The sequence below is a fragment of the Lepidochelys olivacea genome, assembly GCF_965140295.1.
Source record: "Lepidochelys olivacea isolate rLepOli2 genome assembly, chromosome: 7".
In the NCBI taxonomy this organism is placed as follows: Eukaryota; Metazoa; Chordata; order Testudines; family Cheloniidae; genus Lepidochelys; species Lepidochelys olivacea.
Window position 1 is genome coordinate 114,156,014 of NC_140417.1, and position 19,039 is coordinate 114,175,052.

Below are 19,039 nucleotides of genomic sequence, written 5' to 3' on the forward strand. Positions count from 1 at the left end.
TCTACTCTGTTCCCTGTCACAGCAAGCACAGTCCCATAGCCATGGGCAAAACAGCCCACAGCTCCTTGAAAGAGGTCTGCTCCCCCTCAATACAGGTGGGGGTGTAGTGGGTGGACCTAGGTACAATCCTACCAGCCCAAGCTGCTCTTCTCAGAGTGGAACTGAGGGCCACACGAGCCCCACGGAGCTGCCAGAGGACGCCACCAACCATTCACCCCTCCCCCAGGTTGTATGTGGAGCCTCTAGATGCATTGAGAAGGGAAAAAACCCAACCGTTGCCATCACCACCACGGTCCCACACGAACTGAAGGAAAGGCAGAGAGTGGAAAGAGAGAAAAGAAAGGGAGAGAGTTTCACTTGTGCCAGGATGTGGCAAGGAGAGACCCACAGGTGGCTAGAGCACGGGCGGCCAAACTGCGGCTTTTGAGCCAGATGCAGCTCTTTTACAGTTAAAGCGCAGCTCACAGAGTGCCCCACAACCCTATTTTCTGCCTACCCGAGCTCGGGGCTTCTGCCCTGCAGCGGGGTGGTGGGGCGAGGGGCTTCTGCCAGAGGCGACTGGTTCCTGATGAGAGTGGGGGGTCACAATTTAAAGGTTCACCCCCCCCCAACAAGTTGAGTCATGCCCCTCCATCACACTCTCCCCTTAACCTGAGTGGTCGTCCCTGCAGCTTCCAGCTGTTTCCACGGCCTCTCCCCACGACTGCAGTGCCCAGCTACACCATGTAACTGAGCGGGGCCATCAAATCCTGGCAAAAATCTGGAGGCATGTGACTCCACGTGCTCTCCCCCCAGGGTGTCACCTCTGGCTTCTGCCCAACAGGGAGAGGGGTCTCGGGGCTTCAACCCCCACAGGGTGTGCCTGCTTCAGCAGGAGTGGGGCTGAAGCCCCGAGCCCAGACAGGCACCTCCTGCGGGGCTGAAGCCACAAGAACCCCCTCCCCACAGGGCAGAAGTCCCTACCCCACCGCTCCACCGCAGGGTTGAAGCCCTGAGCCCCAGCAGGTGCGCCCCAGCTCTTGAACTTCTGAAGACGGTTGTTTGTGGCTCAGAGGGTCAGTAAGTTTGGCCACCCTGGGGCTAGAGGAAGCAGAGGACGTCTGCCAATCCGTTATAAGGGGGGGGTCTGTCATGAAAGGAGCGGGAATCTTTGCTCCTGCAAGTTGTATTTAGCATTGTGTTATGTGAGCTGCATCCAATACTACCTCTGCGGCCCTGAGGATGTCACATGGGCAGCAGCTCTGTGCTGACTGGGCCGCAAGCGACCTGCGGGCCGCCGGTTGAGAACCACTGCTCTTGACCATATAGCTGACGCTCCGGCCCCACCCTTGAGCTCTTAGCCCTCTGACAATGTGCAAGCCTCAACCTGCACTGCCGTCTGAAATTCACTGACTGGTTCCTGTTCAGCGAGCCTTACTGCTTTCACAGTGCGGTCCTTCCCAGCCTCGGCATTCACACCGGTAGCTTCCATTCCCGAGAACGCACACTCCCTCATTCAGGCACGGGTTAGGTTTGCACAGGTTCACCGGGTGTTTAGCCTCTGTAACAGAGAAAAACACAGACAGAACGGCAGGCTCTGGCACATTACACAATATTAACTTCGCAAACCCGCCTCCGGCATGAGCACGTTGGCATGACAGTAAATGTTGCCCTTGCAGGGAAAGTCGGTTGGATTTACAGAAAGAGGTGGAAGGAAATAAAATACTTGAATGGCAGAGACCCAAGCCATTTGCCGTGTTGTTGTGTGTACATTGTAACAGCAAAACACCATCAGTTAAAGTCTAGAAAAGGTCAGGGAAGAGGATTTACTTTACTAGCTGTCCTGAGTAAGAGACCGGCATGGCTCCCACTAAGGCAAGGGCATCGGGTCCACTAACAGACACCCCACAAAAGAGAGTAAGACATGTTTCCTGTCCCAAACAGCTTACAGTTGAAAGCCCCAGTCCAGCAGTCAGATGCATTAGCACAGAGCCCAGAGCTCCTGCACAGGAACTGAGAGAGACCACACAAGACATGGGACAGCATCTTAGATTAAAAAAAAAAAACAGAGGGTGGAGAGATTATTGGTAGAAAACAAGGTGGGAAAGATTTCTGAAGAAATGGGTTTTTAAAGGGGGATTTGAAGGAGGTAAGTGTGTGTGTGTGTGAGAGAGAGAGAGAGAGAGAGCACAAGCGTGAGCGCCTATCAGCTCTCCTAGCATAGCAGACTACAGCTGTCGGCAAGCCTCAGCACTTTTCGTGCCATTTTTCTGTAAAAACACAGGGTTAAGCAGCAGCATCTTAGAAGAATCTTCTTGTACTGTGACTGGCATTTCTGCAATAGTGTTTGGAGGCATGTGAAATTCCTCAGCTAAACAATTAAGTGGCTTAGAATGTGGGTCTTCTAACCACATCACTTTTGTTCTCTCACAACTTGAGTGCCTGGTAAAGAGTATAAAAATCAGTTTCTCTATCCCCAAAATTGGCTCATTTGGATGCTATTTTCTATCAGGATTGTGTCTAAATAGTTATCCGTCAGAGCAACTTGGGATCCCATTCATGAACTCTCCAGAGAAGGTGGGAGGTAATGCAAAATACTGCAATGCAAGTCTCTGCCCTCTACGGGGTGGAATAAGAACTACTCAACCACATGGTATAAGCACCCTTTCCCTCACCCTGCATCGGTCTCCAACTTTCTAATTCCAGAAAACCGAACACCCCTGCCCCACCCCTTCCCTGAGGCCCTGCCCCTTTTTGAGGCCCCGCCTCCTGCTCACTCCATGGCCCCTCTGTCCCCAATCCTGCAAACAAACGAACATGAGTATCTTTACACCTGTATGTAGTTCCGTTGAGTTGAACGGGACTACTCACATGTGTAAAGTTATTCAAATGCGGAATCAGAGCCATAGTCCTCCCTCTGCTCCATTTCAATCCCAGCAATAACATTAATTTATAGACTAAGACCAAAAGGCACTAATTCTAGTCTAACATCCTGGATATCGTAGGCCATTAAATTTCGTCCCATCGTGCATGTATTGAGTCTAATAACTTGTTAAATAGCTAATGTTTGGCTAAAGCATACCTTCCAGAAGTGCATCTAGTCTTGATTTAAAGACTTTATGAGATGGAGAACCCACCACTTCTCATGGCAAATTGTTCCAATTGTTAATCACTCTCACTGATAAAAATGTGTGCCTTATTTCTAATTTGAATTTTTTCTGGCTTCAGCTTCCAGACTTTTTTTATGCCTTTCTTCTGCTAAATTAAGGAGCCCTATAGTATCTGATGATATTTCCCCATGAAGATACTTCTACACCTCTCAGTCATCTCTCAGTCTTCCTTTTGATAAACTAAACATATTGAGCTCTTTCAGCCTCTCATGGTAAAGCATTTTCTCTAGTCCTCAAATTATCTTTGTGGCTGTCTTCTACACCCTCTCCAACTTTTCACCACCCTATTTAAAACAGACACCAGATTCAGATAAAGTATTTGTTTCACCAGTGCCATATACATATACTCCTACATGCTGGTGTTGCTCTCCAAAATGGATGCATGATAAAAGGGTGAATAGGTCAAAGTGAATTTAAGCTTCAAATGCAGGTGAGTCAGACAGCTAGTAAGAATGTAACTTGTAAAACAGAAATTGGGGAACTATTTTACTTTCTTGGTGGATAATGGGCAATCCAAAAGGGATACTAAGAATCTGCTCCACCCTTAGCTCTATTTGCTTAATAACTTGTCAGATATTGCTCTTGTACAAGTACAAAACCTGAGTTGTTCATGTCACATCATCCGTATAAATATTTTGTATAATGCAACATTGGTGCAACAGTTCTAGTCCATCGATGAGAAAGTGGACTACAGTTCATGTTTGTCAATGGTGGTAAGTTGTGGAAATGACAGACCAATAAATATATTTTGATTTCATAAATGCCTATATTGTAATTTTGTGTGTGGAATGAGGACCACACATTATCACAGCTGCAATGGGTCCATTAAAAAGGCCCACTCCTGAAGCCCAAATACAAATCCACAGAGCACAACCACTGAAATGCACCCTGTCCAGATACCTATATAAATAAATCTGGACAAACTGACTCCCACCCCTACATGCAGATGCACACGTGTATTCATGGGTACACATGTAGCATGAACTAACACTTATACTTCCACATTATTTATTATTGTTGTTTTGTGCCTAGAGACCCCAACTAAGATCAGGGCTCCAGGGTGGCAGGTGCCGGACATACACATAAAAAGAGAGAGTCTGCAACAAAGAGTTTATAATGTAGCTAGACAAAGGTGGGGAGAAATGTCTGATACATTGGCTCTTCTGCAATTACTAGTCAACAACATTCACTTTTTAAGAAATAATACATTTCTTTTAGACTTCCCTGCTCTTTTAAACACTTGTTATGAAATGAACACACACATATTTTACATCATTTTTTTTTGCGCACAAGCCAGCAAAAGGAATAAAAGTCAAAGAGTTAGGCTGCAAATTTTATTCACACGGGTATACGCACATGTGGCAATACACACAGCTCCCTACACAAAGACACACAGTCTTTTACACACATACAATGCATACATGCACACACAAACTTGCCTACACAGAGACACTTTTTCATATACTTTTCCAGGGGCTGCCTAAATCACCCAGCCGGGAAGGGAGGAGGGCGGGCTGGAGGGGAAAAGATGGGATGGGGGTGGAGGAGAGTGGATGGGGGAGGGAAAGAGGCCAAGAACGAGAGTAGGGTGGGTGTGAGAGGGGGCAGTGAAGGAGAGAGGAGGGGGTGTGGGGGGTATGTGAGGTGGATGGGGATGCAGGGGGAGGCAGAAGGCTACAGATGCATGACGATGTGGAGGGCACAGGGGTGTATATGGACATAATGGGAGTGCAGAAGTGTATGGAGGTGAACGGATGCACGGCTGCAGGGGGAGCGAGGGACATGGGGGTGGTGGCTTTGGGAGGTGGAGAGGATGGGTGGGAGAGTACTGTAAGGGGTACAGGGCTGGGATGGGTAGGTATGGGGGCAGGACGGGATGGGACGGGGGAGGGATGCAGTGACGGGGGGTGGGAGTGCAGGGGGTGGGAAGTGGAGGGATCCAGTGACAGGGGGATCAGGGTGTGGGGGGGTTGGGGCAGGGAGGGATGCAGTGATGGGGGGATGGAGGGTTGGGGCGGGGAGGGATGCCGTAACAGGGGATGGGGGTGCAGCCCCATTCCCAGCATTCTGAGACGGGGATACACACACCTCGAACTCCTGGGTGCCGGCAATGGGGCGACAGACAGACCGTGGTTCGCCGCAGGGCATGTGCCGCAGCTGGAGCCCATCCACACGAGGAGCGTGAGGAGAAGAGGGCCGGCAGCGGCTGGACAGGTGCGTGCTACGCGACCCCTCAACAGCCACCTTCTGAGCGTGAGTCGCACTAGTTCCTCCCCTGCCCTGACCCGGCCAACGGGAGCTGCGCCTGTGGGTGGGGCAGCACCCGGACCCCCCGCTCCGGCTGCCCCTAAGGCGAGGAGCTGGACATGCCAGCTGCTTCCCAACCCAGGAGCCGTGCAGCATGGTGGCTGGCGCCGCCAACCGGATAGTCAACGGCCCGGCGAGTAGTGCTGACCAGAGCCGCCAGGATCCCTTTCTGACCAGGTATTCCCGTCCAAAACTGGACACTTAGTCACCCTAATCTGGCCAGTAAGCTCTTTAGGGCAGGGGCCCTTTACTAACTCTGTGTTTGTACAGGGCCTAGCACAATGGGGCACAATTCTTGGCTGGCGCTTGGGCACTGTCACAATAAATATAGTTAGTAATAACTACACCACCAGCAGCCACTGGAGAATCTCCTTTAGCTCAAGAGAGGAGAGGCTTAGCTTTTGAAACAGAAAAATCCTGCACTCAATCGACAGTCTCATTAGGAAGATCCAAATGGCCGCGGTGAAGTTCCTTGACAGGATTTGTTACCGCACACAGACAACGTCTGCATTACAACAGACACTATGTGGATTTCTACTGTCCAGCCAACCATCAGTGGCACATCCTTTAGCAGGAGATTAACATCAGGATTCCAGTACCAACTTCCATGACCTGTGACCATTATTTAGGTTTTACACTGAACAATTCACTGATCTGCTCCATCGGTCCAAGCTGGGGTCAAGGAATTGGGGTGGCAGGAGGAGTGTCAAAGAGTGCACTGAAAACACTAGCCTTTGATCCAAGCTACCTTTCACATACTTTTAACATCAGAACCCATGATTTTCCTGCCTTTGCAATCATCACATGGCCTCTGGTTCTGTTATTATGTCTCCGGCTTTAAGCAGGAGTTGAAATGATAGATTTTTCTCTGTTACACTGTCCTTGTCCCCAGCCTTGGCCCACAAACAATAGTTACCAGCACACGCAAATAACAGCTGCAATTCAGGAAATGCTGTGTTTCTGCTCTGTAATCATGGACTTTTGCCACCTTCTCTTCTACAGCCAAGACCTACTGAACACTTAAGCAAAAGTCTGGAGAGCCTAAGTGGAATTTTCCTCATACGTAGACCCTATCAGCTTTCTCTGAGCATGGGAGAATTTCACCCTTAATACATATTTCTCTACTGCACATCAACTGCTTTTAAAACTGCACAGAGAGGTCAAGATTCCCCCTTGTTTCTAGTAAAGTGCTATGCCCTAGGAACATCACCCTACACTGACCCATGATCACCCTGTGGCTCTTTCTCTTTGTATGCCCTATATTAAGCAGCTCTGAAGAAGGGGCACTTTAAGGCCACTCTGTACTCTGCCACCCACAATCAAAGAGACAAGGTAGGTGAGGTAATATCTTTTATTGAAGTAACACGTGGGTGAGGTAAAAGATGTTATCTCACCCACCTTGTCTTTCTAACAGGGACCAACACGGCTATGACCATACTGCATACCCACAGTCAAAAGTCCATTCTCCTCTGGTGTATTGAGAATTCCTGAGGAATTACTGACTTTCCCAGTCTCTTGTCTTTAAAGGGCAACTGAGTGAATAGAAGGAGCTGACTAGGTCTTTAAGGTCGCACTGTTACATGCTATGCAAACATCCCAGACTCTCGGCAGGGAGGAATTTGCAGGTTGTGACTGAGAAGGTTTTCATGTTGTCTCAGTCCACGGGACGTAATTTTAATTGTAGGAATTCCCAGAAGTTTGTTCTCATGTGCAAACAGAAAATTAGCCATGCCCTGAGCACCAATTGTTTCACATACCAGCCAGTTCAAGTAAACATCATTTTCCTCTTGGGAACTTAAGCCATTTCATTTCTTCAGTGGGGGAAGCATGACTCACTTGTCTTGTGGGGCATCCCCTCATCTTAGGGCCTGCAGTCCCCCAATCAGACACCTCCACTCCAGGTCAAACACTGAGGTCTTTACTTAGGCAAACTCCCACCAAAGTGAATGAACTGACCCTGAAGGTCAGAAAAGCAATATAAATACTCAGCACACAGAAAAGAAAGAGACCCCTTGTTTTGCAGCAGGGACCCCCAAAATCCATTGCAATCTGCTTCCACCCCACCTACCCCAGCATGCTAGTGATTCACCATAAAGCTAATCAGAGCCTCCTCAATCTGCCATGCCCCCAAAATTCTTTCTGCATCATCACATTCCCTTCTCTCCCCCACAGACAAAGCTGGGGAGGATTTGATTGTCCTTTTTTCTTCTTTCCCCTAAGCATTAATTAGTGATTAACCTACATCCATTTAACGCCAGCAATACATTCCTAAGGACTCTACTCGGTAAACAGAATACACTGACCCTTCTAAGACGAGCTGATTATTATGCCTTTGCAGCCCACACATGATAACTTTCTGATGGGCCAGCTTTTAAGCTCTCTCCCCCGTCTTGGATAAAGGCAAGTGCATCTTTGAAGATGAAACATGGATCAGCTGGGACTCTTTTGATCTTTGATGCTTTCAGACAATTACAGAATGTTCCTCTGACCATCTATAATCATTTCAGCCTAACCGCTTTCCAAGTGGAAGAGTTTAATCCCATTTCATCTCGACTTTATCTGCTCATAAAACATTAGCACATCTGCCATCTCTCTTAGCCAAGGCAGTGCTTTGAAAACGTTGTTCATTCCTTCCTGAAACAGAATTACCCAATAGAACCATTTCCCATCTATCGAAAGGCTTGACCTTTAAAGCAGTTACTGGGCATAGAAGTGTTATTCTATTTGGCTAGGCACTTATATGGCCCTCATCCTGGTAGTAACTGAACACTTCCCAAGTATTCAAGGATTGATGGCCATAACATCCCTTCAGGGAAGAATTATTCTCATTTTATAGACAGGGAACTAAGGCACAGGGAGACAAGGGACATTTGCCAAGATCACACGGGACATCTGTGGCAGAAATGGTAACAGCCCAGATCACTCAAGTCCCAGTCTAGTGCCCTAAACTCAAGACCATCCATCCTACCTAATCGCCCTCATTTTTCCATATTCAGATGATGATAAATATAGCTGCAGATCTCAAAGCACTGGATTTGCCTGTATTGGCAACAGGGCTTCATTATAAAACAGAGAAATGGCAAGAAGATAAATTGAGTCTTGCCCTGTATAAATATATGCCATAGAAGGGCACAGTGCTGCAAGTTACTGAGTAGCTCCTGCAAGCAGCACTACTGACTTGCTCAGCACCCTGCAGGATCAGGCCTTAAATCATTTCAATGGAGCTTCATGTGTAACCCACACACCTCCTGTGTGTGGTGTTCTCGCCCATCTAGTGGTGCCGAGACCGCTTAGAGAGAGCGATTAACAAGTCTGCTGTACAGTCTTAGCTAACAGCCATATGGATTTTAGCTCATGCAGTAGAGGCTCAGGCATTTAGCTCTAGAGTTCCAGGTTCGATCCCGCCTGCTAACAACCGGGGTCTGTTGAAACTATGGCACTAAACACATGGGTATAAACATCAAGTACCTATGTATATTCTTAAAACTAATTTACAGTCATCACCTGTATTCTTCCTGCTTAATAAAAGCACCTCTAACTCTTCAGATCACCTGTGTCGTTACCTTTACACTTACTTGTACATCTCATAAGAAAATACAAAGCAACAGCTTTTTAAAAACACCCCAGAAGGCTGAAAGTTATTCCTTTATCCCCCTTTCCTTTGATCATAAAAGGACACAGTTCCATAGTTAGCAATGGGGGCTTTACCCCAGCTATCTGGGGGATTGCCCAATTCAGAAAAATAAGGAGAAAAAAAGACAATGAAGAAAATAAATTTTTGTCCATGTCAGGTCCACGTGCTTATGAGGGCTCTTAATTTAATGGAATAGCCCCTTCTATGTGTTCCCCCTTCTCCAGTGCCCCAGGCTGTGTGCACGTGAGCCCTCAGACAGCAGCTTTTCACTGAACAGCAGAACACTGAGAGCACTCGCAAAAGTGCCCCTAATAACGGGGACCGTTTGCAATGAAGGCAAGTTACAGTCGCCCCACCTAAACGTTCAACCTAAAGCTACCATGGTTAGTTAGTGGCCAGTAACTACAAGGGCAAGCAAGTCAGCCGTGAGCAGCAAGTGGATAGGGGACAACAGGAAGGAAATGATGGGACTGAGCCACAAGTTTCAGATCTGGATCCAAAGCCTGCTGAGATAAAGGACTCATACAATCAGGTGTTGGAACCTTCCTTGTGGCTCATAAGGAACTTGTCACCAGCTGCTTTGAAATACGTCCCATCTTCGTACCCCCAGTAAGAACATTGCATTGGATACCTTGCAATGTATGTAGTATGTGACATCCTACACATTTAAAGCAAGATTTAAACTCTCTTGTGCCTCTAACACACAGAGTGAAACTGATTTAACCCAGATAGGATTACAACAGGCAACCACAACTGGTAAAGTAGCCAAACCAAATCTCATGGACTGGACCAGGGCTCAGTGAGATCCTTGGGTTTGTCCGTTTTATAAGGCTTCTAACAGCTGGTTTCTGGGTGCAGCGGGAGAACTGAGAAAGGGAGGCCAAAAGTCATCTCACCTTCACATATTCTTTCCATAATAAAGTCTTTGTAATTGCGCAGATCATCGTAAGATGAAACGTGGACCAGGTAGTTGGGAGAACCGGCCACCCTCAGCAGCGTCTCCCTCCGTACACCCCCAATCCCGACAACAAACACCGACACGCCATTGCTCCGCAGCTGTTGAGCTGGAACTACTGCATCCTCGGTGCCGCTCCCATCCGTGATCACAACCACGGCCTTGCTCACCCCGGGCCTCGCCCCCTTTGGAACAGTCATGACGTCATCATGGATGTGCAGCAAGGCTCTGCCCGCGGAGGCCGAGCCACCAAGGAAAGGCGCTTGGCTGATGGCTTGAAAGAGAGCTGAGCTGGTGACGTGCGCATCTAGGGCAAATGCAGTGCGAGCCCTGCTGCCGTAGACCACGAGGCCGATCTGGGTGACGTCCCGATTGATACTGAACTGTAGAGAGCTGCTACTGACAAAGTTCCTCACCCGCAGGAAGTTCTCCCTGCCAACTCCAGCTGAGGCATCCAAGGCAAAAACCAGATCCAGAGACTGGGACTGGCAGCCTGGAAAGGAGAGAGCAAACTTTAAGCCTTTCAGAATATAGTCATTATTGACCGAGCAAAGCAGAGGAGCCACCTCCCGTAGGCAAACACATGACTACTGGGCAGTAATGAACTGCGGCATTATGAGGAATGGCAGATTGCAATTCACAATTCATTGTTACAGGAATATACAGCCTCCTCGTAATGAGCAGCTAGAGAAGATAATCCCCAGCTATACAATCAACACAAGCGCTACTGCATTAGATTATATTTCTAGTTTCTTTACACTTGTTACACTGGTTTGAGCCAAATCCTTAACCTTGAATGGTCTCTTACTATATGTGTTAACTACTTATGCTGATCAACCTGTTTCACCTCATATTTAGCTGTGACTACCTGAGTACCTTTCCCACATGTGACAAAGAGCTCTGCCTAAGCTCGAAAGCTTGTCTCTTTCACCAAGAGAAGTTTGTCCCATAAAAGATATTACCTCATGCACCTTCTGTCTCTCTGTACCAAGGGTATTCCTTTTTCAGTCAGAGGCTTGGCCCTGTGGTCTGAGCCCATAATTGGAGGAGCAAGGACACTCGGGTTTGATCTAGGCTCGGACAATGACTCCCTGGGAAGCTTTGGGCAAGATACGTACCTTCTCTGTGCCTCAGTTACCCCATCCATAAAACAGAGATCATAATTCTGACTACCCTCACTCTGAGGGGCATTAGAAGGATTAATTACTTATGGCTAGACTGTGCCGTTGAGGCCCTGTCACAGAGTGGCCAGCACTTTAAGAGCCTCACCTGTGTCTGATGAGCTGCCCCCCAGCTAAAGCAGTGAAGCCAGGAATCAGGTGATAGCTTGGAGATCACCTTGTCCTCATAACAGGCAGCAAATAGCTCATTTGAGCTAGAGAACTGCAGGGAACAGGGAAGGCTCCTACAGGCGTCTCTGAAGCAGTGGAAATATCCCAGGTTATATGTGGCTCCCAGGCAGGCAGCCTGTGGAGCGTAATCCTGTAGGGAGCCGTCTAGGAAGAACGAGGGAGCAGAGAGGCTTGCCTTGATGCCCAGGTAGATGTACGGAGTAAACAAACTCCTGCAGAAGGGTCTGGATCAGAGGGGAAGTTCACGGTTGAGATGTCGAACTTGTGTTAAACAGTTTTATTTTGAAGAAATAACACTGAGTCCCTGAAGAAAAGGGAGTGAAATCCTGTGACTGGAGAGCGTTCTTTGGTGCACCGACCAGTGAAATAGTTCACCAGCTTCCAGGCCCACAAGGCGGGGGCAGACTAGAGCCGCAGCGCCCCAGACGAAGCTTGGATGGTGCCCTAGGGGCTTCATTTCCTCCCCCTAATCCCCATCGCAGATAGAGAGTGCACATGTTGCAGTTTACCCCTTTCAGCAGCACATAATACTTGATCCATATGAGCTCCCCCTCCCCATACCACTAGCCCGCTGGCTAGCCAGCTCTCTGGGCTGATACAGGAGTTGGGAGTGGACCACAACCCGTCCTTACCGTTTTTTGATTGATTCGTGCCTATGGGTGCCCGAGGAAGCAGCAGTCTTAGACACAGCCACCCTTGCAGCTGGGGAATATAGGTCTTTGCATGGGAGGGGTTCAGTGCTTTCAGCCTCTCTAGTCCCTGACACAAGCTAGCTCTCAAGGTCCAGGGAGTGCTCTGCCGATTATGGATCAGTATCACTGGATTCCTGACCATTGTTGTGTGGGGGAACCGAAGTTCATTCTTTTAACCATCCTACTCCTTAAATCTTGAACTCCCCTGAGCAGTTATTCTGTCACTGCACTACAATCTATAGCCACGGCCTTACCTGGATGACTGTCTACACTGCAGATTTTTTTCTGCAGCTCAGGGATCTTGTTGAACAGATCCGAGGGGTTGGAATAGACAACCGTCCGCTTTGGATTCCCAGTCACGTCGTTCAGCTCTGCTCTTAAGAAGTCGCTGCCCACACCAATTAGGAAGAGTCCTCTGCCCCTGGTATATTTAGCTGCTTCTACCACAGGATCCTGGGACTCCGAATCCGTGAGCAAGACAACCACACGCGGGAGATCGTCGTGAACATCCGCGAAGGCCGGAGCACTCTTAAAGCCATGCTGCGTGACATACCGAAGGGCTTTGCCGGTGAAGGTTCCCCCTCCGCTGAAATGCATGGTGTCAACGCTCTTCATGAGACCGAGCACATCCTTGTACTTGCCCACTTTGATCGGGATCTGGACATCACTGCTGTACTGGGCCACTCCAACGTTTGCTGGGGAGTCTTTGCTCAACACTGCCCGAATGAACCTTTTCAGGAAGGCCTTGTAGCGCAGGAATCCCTCCAAGGTGGTACCAGATGAGCTGTCCACCAGGAAAAGAAGATCCACGCTGCACTCCAGACTCAACTTCGGTGCTGAAAGCAAAGGAAGTGAGTAACTGCATGTAATGCAAAAAATAAGCAAGCACATCATGTGGGTCTCCTGCAATCCCAATGATCTGAAGGAGAGAGAGAATGCACTCCAGAGCCTCTCTGTCAAGAAAACAAAACAATGTGTTGGGCAACATGTTTTGTACAGTAGGAAAATCATGCCTCAGGACACCATTCGCTTTGGAGGATGCCACAAAAACCTCAAGGGGCTGATGAATACGTTGCAGGAAGTCATCCAGTAATTAGGGCATCTTTTGATACAACTAGAGACACCTTAAAGGAGTCTGATCTCAGAAAATGTGGAGCACCCACCCCTTTAAGGTTTCTCAAGTTGTATCAAAAGATGCCCTAACCACTGGATGACTTCCTGCAACGTATTTCTCAGCCCCTTGAGGTTTCTGTGGCATCCTACCAAAGCGAATGGCATCCTGAGGCATGATTCTCCTCTTGTACAAAACATTCTTGGGCACCCAGAATCATTAATCCCTTCTGAAATTCCCAGCCCATATGTGCAGGTAAGTTCTTCAGGGATCTGAGGGAGAAGAGGCGAGGGATGCGGAGCCAAGGCACAGGTATTTCAGCTGTCCCTCTCCTTCAGCAGGATCCACTTCTCATGCCCTGCTTCCAGATTTCCCCGCATACTGAGATGGAAGGAGCCCCAATGAGGCTGTAGATGAGGGGTGGGCAAACCTTTTGGCCCGAGGGCCACATCTGGGTATGGAAATTGTATGGTGGGCCATGAATGCTCATGAAATTGGGGGTTGGGGTGTGTGAGGGCGTGAGGGCTCTGGCTGGGGGTGCGAGCTCTGGGGTGGGGCTGGGGATGAGGGGTGGGTGCAGTAGGTTGCTCCGGGCTGGGACCGAGGGGTTTGGAGGGAGGGAGGGGGATCAGGGCTGGGGAAGGGGGTTGGGACGTGGGAGGGGGTTGGGATGCAGGCTCTGGGCAGTGCCTACCTTAAGCAGCTCCAAGAAGCAGCGGCATGTCCCTGCTCTGGCTCCTATGCGTAGGTGAGGCCAGGCAGCTCTGCGTGCTGCCCCATCTGCAGCTGCCGCCCCCGCAGCTCCCATTTACGCGATTCCTGGCCAATGGTAGCTGCAGGGGGCAGTGCTTGGGGTGGGGACAGCATGTGGAGCCCCCTGGCTGCCCCTACGTGTAGGGACCAGAGGGGGGACATGACACTGTTTCCAGGAGCTGTGCGGAGTGAGGCAAGCACCGGAATGGGGCAAGCCCCGGACCCCGCTTCCCAGTGGTAGCTTGAGGGCCAGATTAAAATGTTTGGAGGTCGGGAGTTTGCCCACCCCTGCGGTTGACCAAGTTCACAGGGGCTTCTGAATATAGTGGGACTCAATGACAGCTACTGGTGGGGAATGGAAAATGCCCCCCCCCCCGATTTTTGCACTTGATCAAAGTTGCACAGGCAAAGTTCAGGGGACACGGGGTACGCAGCATGGCTAGCATGCAATGGTCCCGTACTAACCCAGCCCAGCTGCTGCTGGAGCACACCATTCAGGCTGTGTGGTCGCAGTGCCAATGAAATTTGACCCAGCTGCCCCTCCTGACAGATGGGGAGGCAGCCTGGCCAAATGGAGTTGTGACCTAGCACACGGGGAGTCTGTGCCTGTAGGGCAGAGTGCAGGGGAGTCCGCCGAGAACCGACTCCTGGTGACAGGCTCATGCACGGTGTGGGTAACAGGGGACACTCCCTAGCAGAGGGAGACTCAGGGACCCTGCTGGGGAGAGGGGGAGGAAGAGGCAAGCAGGGACCAGAACAGGGTTCTTAAGAGGGGTAGGGAGAAGGACCGGAATTTGCCACCTCCTGGAAACATCTAAATTGGCACCACTGGTGAGACTCATTTCTTGGTGCCTTCTGCAGCCACAGTGGCTCTGAGGAGAGAGCAGGAAGGATCATCCCCTGGAAATTGTAGCACTAGGCAGCAAGTCCCAGTCACTGACAGCCCTACAGCCCTGTATCAAGCGGTAGGAAAACAAACTCAGCCCTCTGAGCAGGGTTTAAAAGGCAGTGGTTAGCCTCAACCCCATCCAGCAAACTGCATTATAATTCTATACCAGGGCTGTTACAGGAAGGCAGGCTGCAGAGGGATGGTCCCAATCAACAGATTCAAGAGCTAACACCGCACCAGTGGACCAGGTTTAGGCCCCACATACCGCAGCTGGCATCTCCTCCAAATCCAACAGGACACACACAGTGGTACCTTTCTAATCCCTCTGGAACGCATGTGCCTCCATTGTGACAAGGCTGGGAATCGCAGGGATCTGCAAAGGCACCCGAGAAGGAGAAGGAGAGAGCCTGGGTTGGGCCCAGAGAGAAAACACAGCAGTCATGCTACACAGTGGATTAGCTATAAGTGTTTTGAGAGTATGCAGAGTCAGATGGGCTCTAGGGCATTTGGAAGGTAATTGTCCTTCGCTTTGCAGAAAGGTCTCTTTCTCTACTCAAATAAAGCATAGTTAAGTAAGGCTGGGATGTCTGTGTAGCTTTGCTTGAGTATTAATAATGTACAAAGATAAGCCCCATTAGCAGAACTCAGTAATTTCTTAAATTTAACTTATTTACACTTGAATGAATATATTCTTTAAAGGGCAGCTCCAACCATTTAAAAAAGCCCGCTCTCTTTAAGCACGGTTTTGTAAGACCACATTACAATTCAGTGTCAGCTCTATAAAGCTGTCCATTCCTACGTGTGTTTGCCACCTTGCACTTGAATTGCTGTGGAGTTAAATCACTTACATCAGGGAAATGCTGGAGTAACTCCACTGGAGTTACACTGGTGTAAATCTGAAGTAACTATTGAAATCAGTGCGGTTCCTTCAGATTCACACCAGCAGAGAAGAGATTAGAACCTGGTCCATTCTGTTCAGATACCTTTTGGTGCATATTCAGCACGGATGGTTCTGGGGTGTGGCTTACAACACTTTTTGCTCAAAAGCTACCATGAGAAATAGTGAATGCAAGCAGTCCAAAACACTCTACCACTGAACATTTCATCTGCTGGGCTGTATTTATGGCGTGTCCCCGTAGCACGGTATGGTGACACCATACATTGACGGTATCAGAACAAGTTTGGCAGCTATCCATTTCATTTTCAAATCCTACCCTTTCCTCCAGAATTTACTGCATTGCTTGTGTAGCACATACAAATTTTGCTAGATCGAGGAATCTCCATTTCCCTTCCGAATCAGGGGGCTTAAATGATGAGGATGTATTTTCAAAGGGCATTCAAGGAAAATAAAGCAATCAGGTCACTCCATGATTTGAACCACTGAATGGTCTATCATACTGGTAAATCAACCAGAGGAGCTATTCCCACACAACCACAAAACCAAGTTACACAACTACTAAGTGTCAGGTTCCCTCTTAAATGAATGATACTGATGGTTCCAAATTACATGGCTGAAGGCATCTCACTCAACTACAACTTGAGCAGAAACGTTCCACGTTGGTAGCAATGCAGTCCCCAAACTAATGCAATACTTGGACACTATTTCTTGCTGGCTTATGCAGATGATGACAATAGTAATTTGGGAACGGTGTGATTCTATCAACAAACAAGAACGTGAAGAATTTCAGACTAATAAAGGTGAACCAGCTCCTCCAGGAGTGAAGGGAGAGACTGAAGGTAACTGTTTTAAGCCAGCAGAATGATTTCATGGTCAAGAACATGAGTGAAACAAGAAATCTCACTCTTTTCTTTAGTGGTTAATGAAAGACTGGTAAAGGGTCTATTCCTCACGAACATCCATTAAGAATTATGATCCCTGCTTTTCTGATCCTTGCTGAGGAACTGAATGTGATTTTAAAATAATCACCTGAGTTTAGTTCACTTTTTTTTTCTTAGACTGTAATGAGATTTTTCAGAAAGGTCATGTCCTACCTGGGCATGTAGTTCGGTAGCATCTGGCCGGATGTTTGATCAAGACTCTTTTCCAACTAAGATAGAAAGATTGATACAAAATATGAAATTGGACTGACCAAGTATTTAAAAGATTAAGAAGGCATTTGCAAGGCTGACCATTTAAACAAAGTTCTTGACAAATGAGTTTTCCCTCAAAAAATGCAGTTTCATCAAAATTGAAATATTTCGTGGGAACAGACTGATTTTTGACAGAATTAAAATTTGAGGTGAAAAAGTTGCAACAAATCATTTTGACTATCAATTTGCTTCACTTTGTTTAGACTACTATTTCATATGCTGAATTAAAATATTTGATATTATAATATTTTTACAATACCAGATATTTCAATAGTTCTGAATTGTCATTTTTTGGACTTTTCATTCTGTGGGAAATATCAATCTTTTGTTCTGAATCTGAATAAAAACAAATTTTGAAATGTTGCAACTTCCCATGAAACGGAAACTCTGATCTCCAACCAGCTCTAACTTTTCCAGTTAATAAGAGAGCAAGGGCTGCACTAGAAAGCAACTCTTGATTCCCAAGAATCCCTCCATATGAGATCAATGAGTGAATGCTCATTGATCATGTTTTTGAAACCATTCATCTCATCTTAAAGCTGACCTGGATGGGAAAAATAAATGATGTGTGTCCCCCTTTTTTGCTTGTTTATAACTAAGGCTGCGTGTCGGTCACGGAAGTCACAGATTTTTTTGCAGGGGCCAGTGTGGTTTGCTCAGGGGCTGCCCGAACAGCAGCAGCAGTTTAGGAGTGGGAGGGGGATCAGGGCTGGGTCAGGGAGTTGGGTTCCAGGGCAGCGCTTAACTCAGGGGGTAGGGGAGCTCCCCCAGAAGCGGCTGGCATATCTCTGCAGCTCCTAGGCAGAGGGGCCACGGGACTCTGCGCGCTGCCCGTGATTGCAGGCACACTCCCGCAGCTCCCGTTGGCTGCGGTTCCCCTCCAGCCTGCCATCCCCTCCAACCCCACTCCAACCCCAGCGGGGGTCCCGGGCCACGCACCGATGCCCACCCCCCCCGAAGCATTCCCCCTGGAGCATCCCTGGCCCAAGTTTTAGTTAGGGGTATATAGTACAAGTCATGGACAGGTCACGGGTCATGAATTTTTGTTTACTGCTCGTGACTTGTCCATGACTTTTATTAAAAATATCTGTGACTAAAACGTAGCCTTATTTATAACATGCCGGGGGTAGGAGAGTTTTGTTTTAAAAGGTGGATGGATTCCCGATTTTTTTAAAACTTTAGAAAGATCAGCCTTGTCAAGTCTAATCTTCCCTAGTTTTGCTGGAGGACTCATTGGGGCTTAGAGGAGTGTAGTGTGGCATTTCTCAGCCCTTCATTGAAGAGGAAAGGATGCTCACTCTTTAACAGATCTGTCCTTCCAGGGGTTTGTTAGACATTTGGAGTTTTAAAAAAAAAGATCTGAGATTCTGGACAGCCTGAATAAAAATAGATTCCCAGCTCAATGAGTCAAGTTTCACTTCCTTTGTATTTGATGTCATAACCTTACTAGTCTGGAAAACAAGACCTGAATTTCTAGTATAAAAAACAAGCAAGAGAAAAAACACCAACAATTCCTCCCCTTCTGCCTCCCTCCCCTTCAGGCTCTCTTTATATATCAGACAAACAAAAAAAGAGCACAAACCTACATTTTTCTTTGCAGGTCACTTTAAAATTCTTTCATTAATTGTACAAATTGCAGTAATGAAGCTTTTAGAAGGCATTCGATTTCTTTAAGGATCTGATAAGTTTCACAATCTTTCAAATACATCCTCACCTCACCGCGAGAGGAATCTCCTTGTGCAACTTGCTGCCACTGACCTGACAATATACTTCTCTGTTTTGCAACCTATCTGCTTAATATTTTCTTCGGTATGAGTGGGAGCTGTTTCCAGACAGCTATTGAAGCCTCTCCATAGCCCAGCATCTCCCAGTTCCATTAAGTAAGGATAAAAGGACTTCCCTGAAAATAAAAGCTTGCCTGGCTAATATCACAACTAGCTGGATTTGGTTCAGGGTCAACAGAGTATCTGGGATTTATCCACTCTCTTTATTGCATAGAATATAAGCAAGTGTTGCACAAATAGGAATTGTGTGAAGTACATAAATGAGGCTATTTACATAACAGGCAGGATGGTCCAGTGACAAGGAAACCTGCCTGGGAATCTG

At 47.9% G+C, this 19,039-nt stretch overlaps 1 protein-coding gene across 3 annotated transcripts in view; it reads right to left on the reverse strand.

The window, feature by feature from the left end:
* Window positions 1–19,039, reverse strand: part of VWA2 (von Willebrand factor A domain containing 2) — a 75,788-nt gene that overhangs the window by 8,964 nt on the left and 47,785 nt on the right. For 2 of the 3 annotated variants that reach the window (XM_084634149.1, XM_084634148.1), the window contains 5 exons: window positions 16,835–16,890; window positions 15,108–15,215; window positions 12,344–12,925; window positions 9,987–10,538; window positions 1,418–1,540 (listed from right to left, as the gene is read on the reverse strand). In XM_084634149.1, coding sequence (XP_084490275.1) covers window positions 1,418–1,540; window positions 9,987–10,538; window positions 12,344–12,925; window positions 15,108–15,215; window positions 16,835–16,890 — 1,421 coding nt within the window. The remainder of the gene's footprint in view (window positions 1–1,417; window positions 1,541–9,986; window positions 10,539–12,343; window positions 12,926–15,107; window positions 15,216–16,834; window positions 16,891–19,039) is intronic. The other variant, XM_084634150.1, reaches the window with a different exon arrangement.